The following is an 8,835-nucleotide window of genomic DNA, read 5'->3' on the forward strand; positions in this document are numbered from 1 at the left end:
GGTGTGGCTCACTCTAGGTAGATGCCCCGGAATGAAATAGCTGAGTCATATGGTAGCTCTGTTTTTAATTTTTTGAGGCATCTCCAAACTGATTTTCACATGGTTGTATTAATTTGTACCCCACCAACATTTCTTGAAACAGAGGATTTGTTGCAGACAGCCATTCTGCCAGGGACCAGGAGGGACCTCAGGGTGGTTCTGCACTGCACTCCCTGATGACGAGGGCTATTGAATGCCTTCTAAAATACAAATGACCATTTGCATTTCTTCTTTTGAGAATGGCCCAGTCAATTCATTTGTCATTTGTTGATTGGCAGTTTTGCTCCCTTGACATTTAATCTCTGCAGTTCATTATAAATTCTAGATATTAGCCCCTTGTTTTGGGGTTTGGTTTTGGTTTTGGTTTTGGTTTTGGTTTCTGGAGACAAGGTCTCTATATGTAAGCCAGGCTGGCCTTGCACACCTCCCGAGTGCTGGGTGCAGTCATGCCCAGTTTCCAATAGTCTCCTTTGCTGTACAGAAACTTTTATTTTCGTGTCGTGTCCATCTTTTCTACCAGGACTGGTTCCTGTGATCCCAGCACTCTGTTCAGAAAGCTCTTGCCTACCCCGATGTTCCACACGGTATCCCTTATGCTTTCTTCCAGAAGTTTCCATTTTTGAATTAAGGCCTTGGATCCATTTTAAATTGATTGCTTCTCAAGATGAAAGATGTGAATCCGGCTTCATTATTTTGCACGTGGATATCCAATTCTGCCAGCACTATGTGCTGAATAGCTTTCTTTGCTGAATGTTTTCATCTCATTAGTTAAAAATTAAGGGGACACAACTTTATGGGTTTGTGTCCATGATCTCTGTTCTGTTGCATTGGTCCACTCCTCCGTTTTTATGCTTGTTCCAGGCTGCTTTATCACTATAGCTCTGACTGGGGCTGGCTATTGTGATATTCCAGCTGTGATATTCCAGCTGTGCTCTTACTCTTTGGGATACTTTACTATTTGTAGTCATCTGTGGTTCCAGATGAATTCTTGGATTGTTTTTTTCTAGATCTGTAAAATATGACATTGGAATTTTATAGGCGTTGCATTAAATCTATAGATTAATTTTAGTAGTACAGCCATTTTCACATTATTATCTATGCCAGTCTAGTACAGGAATGTCTTTGCACCGTCTAGAACCTTCTTTGATTTCCTTTCTGAGGTCCTGAAGTTCTTGTCCTGCTCTTCTTTGCTTAGGTGTGTTCCTACATACTTAACTTTTTGGAGCTACTACAAATAGGATATTTTTTCTTTCTCTGAGAGTACATTGTTGGTCTATATAAAGGCCACCGTTTTGGTATTGATTTCCTATCCTATAACTGTGTTATTAGATCTAAGAGTTTTCTAGTAAATTCTACTGGGTCTTTTCATTTTTTTCTTTTTTTGCTTTTCAAGACAGGATTTCTCTGTGTAGCCCTGGCTATCCTAAAACTTGTTCTGTAGACCAGGCTGGCCTTAAACTCAGAGCTCCACCTGCCTCTGCCTCCCAAGTACTGGGATTAAAGGCTCACCACCGCTGTCTGGCAAGTCTTTTCTAAGTAACATTAAATACCATGTCATGGGTATTAGAATCTAGTCTCCTGGGTTGAAACCAAAAGATGCAGAGAATGCTGCCTGCCCCATGTGACCTGCTCCTGGTCCCCGGTTCTACTTCTTAAAAGCCCCACAGCTTCCCAAGTCAACAGAGACCTGTGGGGACTTTCAGATCCTGCCGCTTCTAACAGGGACCTGTGTAGTCAGAGAATCCCCTAAGGTTACTTAGTGTTGCCCTAGTCCAGCTGCATTATCTGCTCAAGGACAGATGTCAGGCTCTTTAGTGTCTCCTGAATCTCCTATGACGAAAAATAAGTCCCTCCAGCTGCTGGAGCAACGGCTCCACGGGCAAGTTCCACAGGCAAAGTTCCACGGGCAAAGCTCCTGTTTGTACAAGCTTGCGGACCTGAGCTGGGAGCCTCAGCCTGTGCTTAAGAACTGGGCACAGGCCTGTAGACCCAGTGCTGGTGAATCCTGGGGGGTTAATTGACCGACCAGTCCAGCTGAAATTATGAACTTAAGACACAATGAAAGACCCTGTTGCAGAACATAAGGTGGAGCGTGGTTGAGCGTGCTTGCTTCAGCTTTTAGTTTCCATGTACACACGGGCAAGTGCACCTGTGGTCTAACACATATATCGCACAAACACAGACACACACACACACACATGCGCAAAGTTCTTCCAGAGTCTAACCCACATCCTTCCTGTTGCTGCCCTGCCCTTCCATCCTCATGTAAAATTCTGACTGTGAATCTCTAAGAAATCTTACAAAGCTTTCAGAGGGGACAAAGGCCAGACAGAAGAACTCCTCAGCCACTATACAGTAAGCCACCAGCGCTCCACTGCCTGCCTTCCAGGGCCAGGTCTGTTGTCTTACTGGGTTTTCTGTGGTGTGGATCTTCTTCACAACAAAGCAGGTGAGTAGACTGACACTTCCTGTCCCTGGGGGAAGGGGTGGGAGGACAGATGAACCGCCACCGAGTGTGCGCCTCTTTCCTGAGCACACATACCTGCCTCTGTGGAGTTCTGCTTGGCTCTGACATGCCCCCAAGGTATGTGTGAAGTTCAAGATTCCCTACCCATACCGCCTTCCTGGGCCTGGGCTCCCCATCATGGTGACAGCAGCTGACCCAAGCCAAAGCTGCCACAGTGTCCACAACTCCTGCTCTATGCATCCCTGAGGACAGGGGGCAGGGTCCTCGGATCTTTAGGAGACTAGACCAAGAGAGGGCCCTGATCTGAAGGAATTTACCTCTCTACATGACTTCCAGGCCATTGGAAGGCCAGCCTAGTTCCCAGGGTCTCTCTTTCATTGACAAACTCCTCTCTTCATCAGTCTCTCTGGAACACCTTAGCTCCTCCTCCTGTCCCTGAGAGGCCGCCCACTCTCCCAGTATACACTTGCACTTAACCTGTTCTCACCACTGTCCCTGTTAGGGAAAAGTCCCTTCAGAGATGTTTTGGGGGTTTTGTTGGTTTGGTTTTTGATTTGGTTTGGTTTCATTTGGTTGGTTGGTTGGTTGGTCTCTCAAGACAGGGCTTCTCTGTAGCAACTCCCTCTGTAGACCAGGCTGGCCTCGAACTCACAGAGATCTGTCTCTGCCTCCTGAGTGCTGGGATTAAAGCCATGTGCCACCACCACCTGGCCGGAGATGTCTGAGAGACACTCTAAGCCTGGGTATAAGAGGGAGGGAGAACAAGAGGCAATCCCTCCCTGAGAAACCCCAGCAACTCCCTTCATTTCAACAGGGAATCATGAGGTCCCCTCCCCAACCTTCAGCACCTTCCAGCCCATGAACTTGACCCAGGGGAGATGCCAGGACTTGGGTTGGGGGAGCAAGCTCAGCATACAGGCTCTGAAGCTCAACCCCAGGGCCACCCACACTATGGTGAGTAGCAACACGAAAGGGTACAGCTGCTTCATTCGCTCTCGCCCTCTCAAGGATGAGGGCATGCACATGGACACGGGTTAAGAAGAAAGCCCGCAGGAATGAATGGCTGGCTGAGGGCAGGGCTGGGTGCAGAGGAAGAAGGAAGTGGAGAGAGCTTCCTTCCCATGCATAGCAACCCACTTGCCCTAACTTCCTCTGGTCCTAGAAAGGTCAGGCCCCATCAGCAAGTGACCAGAACACAGTCAGGCACTGATCCCAGACACAGCTGTCTGTGTTCTGTGTCAGCTCCTCCATTAGCCCAAAACATTTAAGATCCTATTTCAGTATCTTGTCCTCCCAGACACCAATTCAGTGTCCTTTACTAAAGAAGAAGCCACCCTCTCCTGCCTGGGGTGACTCCTATACCACCCCTGGCCTCTGAGGCCAGTATGGAAGGCCTTCAGAAACCCAGAAGAAATTTAGGTCAGTGGTCTTGGGAAGGACTTTCTGGACAATGTGACCCTAAGACAGGCTGAGGGGTTGGTAATGAGGATAAAGGAGGCAGCTTGGGGTCAGAAGCCCTCTAGCCATAGCTGCTTCTCTCCCTGACTTCTCTCCCACCCAGGCTTCTGCCTCAGCCCCAGGAGCTGCCTGGATCCTGGGGAAGACTGAGAAGGAGGAAGAGGTACCTGGGAAAGGTGGCCTGTCATTGCAAGCTGAGACCAGAGCCTGGGTCCAGAAGACCCAGGCCCACTGGCTCTTGCTCAGGACTGCCCCAGTTTGGTTCCATGGCTTCATTACCAGGAGGTGAGTCACGGAGGAGGAACCACCAGAAGCCACAGGGGCTGTGGGGCCTGAGTCAGCCCGGAAATCATGACTCCCAGACCTTTCACTGAGGGGACACTCTGGCTCAGCCTACTCTGGGCCTCAGTTTCTCTCCCTAGGCTCATTTATCCTACTGGCTCTAGGTCTCTGGTGCTCAAATTCTCAGCCCCTCTTCCCTTCATCTCTGTCCTCTCTTCCTACCTTGCAGATCCTCCTCCTCCATCCTCAACCCTACACTTCTCTTTCACTCTTCCCGTACAGCTCTTGACTTCAGAACCCTAGCACGGTAGCTGTAATGTCTGTTGCTGCTGCAGCTCCCACTGAGTGGGATCCCTGACCCCTCATCTCCACCTAGTCGTGATATACTTGCTTTGGGTGAAGGTGAGGTTAGGAGAGCCCGAGAGACAGAAATGAGGTCACAAGAGTCAGAGCCGACACTTCTCTCCAACTGTGCAGGGAAGCTGAGAGGCTGCTGCAGCCCCAGCCTCAAGGATGCTATCTGGTACGCTTCAGCGAGAGCGCCGTGACCTTCGTGCTTTCCTACAGGTGAGGAGTCCCCTCGGGTCCCGATGACCAACTGGATGTGGGGCTTTGTGCTAACCAAGGGGCTGGCTCCTGTGCTGACCTGCTTTCTTCAAGGAGGGCTTGGTAGGGGAAGAAACGGCGAGTCTGACTCACAGTGGCCCCTCCAGGAGCCGGACCTGCTGCCGTCACTTCCTCCTTGCCCAGCTGGGGGATGGGCGTCACGTGGTGCTGGGCGAAGACAGTGCCCACAAGCAGCTTCAGGACCTGCTTCAACACTATACAGCGTGTCCCCTCAGCCCCTATGGGGAGATGCTCACCCAGCCCCTTGCCCGCCAGGTGAGCCCTTACCCAAAATCCACAACTGAGAACAATGTTGTTGCTGTCACTTCCAGCATCCCAGCTGGGTCCTGGCTACTGGCATCTGCCTTTCTCATCCTAACCCATGACTGGCCACATTTGCCTACCTACTCCTCTTTCAGAAAAGCACATGACAGCAGGGTAAAGGGAGGCAACCAAGCTAAATTAAGCTAGGTTTACTGAGTCTGCGGAGCAGGGGGTGAGGAGCAGAGATGACCATGATGGGAGGGCATCTCACTCAGAAACCTTACTACAGTAGCCACGCCAGCAAGTCCAAGGATGGGGTCAAGTGCGGAGACTGTGGTGAATGCCAGGGGACGCACGGCTCCACCGCTACCTTGGCAGGAAGTGTCAGGAAGACCCCTCCTTTCAAAAGGTGCGGGGGCTTCTGACCACTGTATGTGGAGAGCTGCTCTCAACACTGAGGAAGTAAACAGCAACCCAATAATAGCCTGGCCTTCATGAGGACAAGACAGACCCCATCAGCAAGACAGAGAACAAACTGACAGCCGAAAGGGCGAGCGCTTGGAAGAAAGCCAAGCAGTGATGGAGAGTCACAGGATTAGTTAGCACTATCTCCCATAGGTACAGCAGAGAGCAGAGCCCTGAATGAAGTGAAAGAGGGAGGTTTGAAGACAGCTGGAGGGAAAGCATTTGGGGCTAAAGTAACAGCCAGGGCCAAGCCCTGAAGTGGGAGGTTGCTTGCTGGGTTTGAATAATGAGCCGCGAGGAAGCTGCCTTGGATGGATCAGGATGACTGATGAACTGAAAGGTGGGAAATGAGCTAAGGGGCCCTGTGGCTCTTACAAGGGTCTGAGGTTAAAACTGAGGATACACTGGAGAGTTAGAAGTAAGGGCCTGACCGGCTGGACAAGGCAACCAGGGATGGAGACGGCCACAATGTTTCAGAAAGTGAGGGGGTGGGCTAGCGCAGTGGAGCAGATGGTGCAAGAGGCCCTGCTGGCTGTTCAGAAGGTGGAGCTGACAGGGTCTTTGCAGAACTAGATGAGGAAGCAGGAAGATGTTTAGATGAAGACTAGAGGAGGAGCTTGTCTGAGTCAGCAATAAACACTTGTATTTGAGAGGTCAAGTAGGGAGCTAGGGTTTTGGGGTAGCTAGAGGCCCAGAGTTCAACCCCCAGATCCACGGGATAAAGACAACTGGAAACCACAGGGCTGGAGTCAGTTTGGGGAAAAGGTCAGAATGGAACCAGGCCCAGCACTAACCAAGCCTGAAGGTCTGGGTCCTTCTAGAGCAGGAAGCCCTGCGTGCTGCTGGAGAGACTGGGCAAAGAGGCTGCAGCATGGTCCGGGGAGAGGGATGATCCAGCGGGGGCGGGGTGTCCATTGTCTAAAGATGGCGCTGGCTGTGTGTGAGCTTGGAGAAGCCGTGCAGATGGGAGGACTGGCGGTGAGCAGAGCAGATCTTTAGAGGGTGGTGAGGTATTGAGGCTGACTTTCCTGCCATTTGGGCAGCACAGTGGATATACTGCCTTCTGAAGGAAGGTCAGGGAAGGTCAGGATGGACACTAGGAGAAAGAATTCTCCTTTGGATGGAGAAAACCCTGAGTGGTTTGTAGGAGCCTGAGAAAGCCCTATGGCCTTAGCCTCCAGAAGCAGAGGCCGCACTAGTGCTGAGCTGAAAGCAGAGCTACCTAGAGTAGCTACCCCGTGGGAAGTCTCTGCCCTGAACATGTAGCCCACACATTAGCTTCTTCTACCTAGAGTAGCTACCCCGTGGGAAGGTCTCTGCCCTGAACATGTAGCCCACACGTTAGCTTCTTGAGCCTGAAGAAATAAGGCCCAGCTGTAGTGGGGTTTATCCCCATGGCAAGTATTTTGAAAGTAAAGGCTCCCAAAGCCCAGATAAGAATGACTGTCTTGGCGGGCGGTGGTGGCGCATGCCTTTAATCCCAGCACTCGGGAGGCAGAGGCAGGCGGATCTCTGTGAGTTCGAGACCAGCCTGGTCTACAAGAGCTAGTTCCAGGACAGGCTCCAAAGCCACAGAGAAACCCTGTCTCGAAAAAAAAAAAACGAATGACTGTCTTGGTGCTGAGTTCTGGGTGGATGAAGTTCAGTTCTAGACACACCTGTGGCCAGAGTCTACGTACACAGTTCCCAGGGCTCTTCAGCACCATCTTCTCTCTTCCTTACACGGAGAACTTGACCCACACCTCACTTCTCTCTCTCCCTTTCTCTCAGGCCTGATTGCTTTTCCTGCATTGCCTGTCATCCCCACCCCACCCCACCCCAACCATCCAGGCCTCCTTCTCTCCCTGCAGACTGCTGAGCCCACTGGACTTTCCCTGAAGACTGAATCAGACTCCAGAAGCAAAAGACAGGAGGATCCAAACAGCCAGCCCAGCCTGCTCAGCCAACAGGGGCAGACCCAGGCCCCAGCACAAAAAGAGAAAGTGTGGGCCTCCCAACCCAAGGAGGTACTGTATGAGACAAGTCATCCTGACGGGAAGGGGACCAGGGTCTGGAGAGGGGACACAGGTCAGAGGGAGAGGCCAGGAAGGTAGGGACCTCATGGGGAGAGGCTCGGGCTGAGATAGGCCTGAGCTTAGACCCTGTCTCCACGGTTCTCATCAGCTCCCTTCCCTGGCCTTGCCCTCTCTCCTAGACTTCACCGGCACCCAGACCCAGGCCTCCCATCCCTGCCAAGCCTCAGCTTCCATCTGAAGTCTATGCAAGTCCTGCTTCACGACCCCAACGGGCTCTACCCATTAACCCCATCTACCAGGAGCCTGATGAGCCCATAGCCTTCTACGCCATGGGGCGGGGCAGCCCTGGGGAAGCCCCTAGTAATATCTATGCTGAGGTAGAGGGGCCATCAGGAACAGCACCCACTGGGCACCCCATCCTCCGGAAGTGCTGGTCCAGGCCCATCTCAGGAGGCCAGGCAAAGGGAGTACAAGAGAAGAAAAGCTCAAGAAGGCCAGCAGAAAGAGGAAGCTCCTCCTGACCAGTGGACGAGGTGAAGGTCAGTGGACCGAAGCAGGACGGAGCAGTCCATGCTGCCGGAGAACTTTGTCCAGCTCCAGGCTCGAGACTCCAGGCTCTATCTGCACTCTACATTCACAAGCTCACCTCTGTGAAGCCCTACCTGCCCCACTTCAGAGAAAAATAAGGAAGACAGGGCTCCCTCAACCTTCCTCCTCCCAACCAGCATCTTGCCTTCCTCAGATACATGTGGTACTGATCCAGCTCTCCCAGAGAAAGGCACTTAGGATCCCAGTTGTCACCCCCAGTGTGCACTCACAGCCTCCCGTCACATCTGAATGTGGTATCGCTTCGCTGTGACTCGGACTCGCTACCCTGTACCTCAGGTCCCTCCTCAGACTTCCTCTCTGCTGGCACCAAAGACCCCTGCTCTGCCTTCACCTGCTGAACTCCCTGTGCCCTTGCCAGCTGCTGCCTTCCGGGTCCTGTCTCCGTCCAGACTTCCCCATGTAGTCAGCATTTTCTTTGGGCTGCCAAATAAAGACATGGAGACTTATTATTAATTATGAACGTACAACCTTAGCTTAGGCTTGTCCCACTAGCTCTTTTAACCTAATTTAACTTGTTTCTCTTCATCTGTGTTTTGCCTCGGGCCATTTCACCTTTCTTTTTCATTCTGTATGTCCTCCTTCCTGCTTTCTTCATGTCTGTCTGTCTGGCCCCTGGCATCTTTTTCTCTC

General features: G+C 51.6%; 1 protein-coding gene across 1 annotated transcript; it reads left to right on the forward strand.

The window, feature by feature from the left end:
- Positions 1 to 2,361: 2,361 nt before the first annotated feature.
- Positions 2,362 to 8,410, forward strand: Sh2d2a (SH2 domain containing 2A). The gene is made up of 7 exons (XM_038311837.1): positions 2,362 to 2,488; positions 3,321 to 3,460; positions 4,068 to 4,249; positions 4,724 to 4,813; positions 4,960 to 5,128; positions 7,432 to 7,587; positions 7,776 to 8,410. Exons 2-7 carry the CDS (start codon positions 3,365 to 3,367, stop codon positions 8,115 to 8,117), a joined length of 1,035 nt encoding a protein of 344 aa, XP_038167765.1. The 5' UTR covers positions 2,362 to 2,488; positions 3,321 to 3,364; the 3' UTR covers positions 8,118 to 8,410.
- The last annotated feature ends 425 nt before the right edge of the window (positions 8,411 to 8,835 follow it).

This window comes from Arvicola amphibius, chromosome 14, assembly GCF_903992535.2.
Source record: "Arvicola amphibius chromosome 14, mArvAmp1.2, whole genome shotgun sequence".
Lineage (NCBI taxonomy): Eukaryota > Metazoa > Chordata > Mammalia > Rodentia > Cricetidae > Arvicola > Arvicola amphibius.

Coding starts and splice junctions, on each gene's coding strand:
- Sh2d2a (XM_038311837.1), top strand. CDS start 3,365: ATGAACTTGACCCAGGGGAGATGCCAGGACTTGGGTTGGGGGAGCAAG. Junction 4,250..4,723: donor CATGGCTTCATTACCAGGAG/GTGAGTCACGGA, acceptor CCAACTGTGCAG/GGAAGCTGAGAGGCTGCTGC. Junction 5,129..7,431: donor CCCAGCCCCTTGCCCGCCAG/GTGAGCCCTTAC, acceptor CTCTCCCTGCAG/ACTGCTGAGCCCACTGGACT.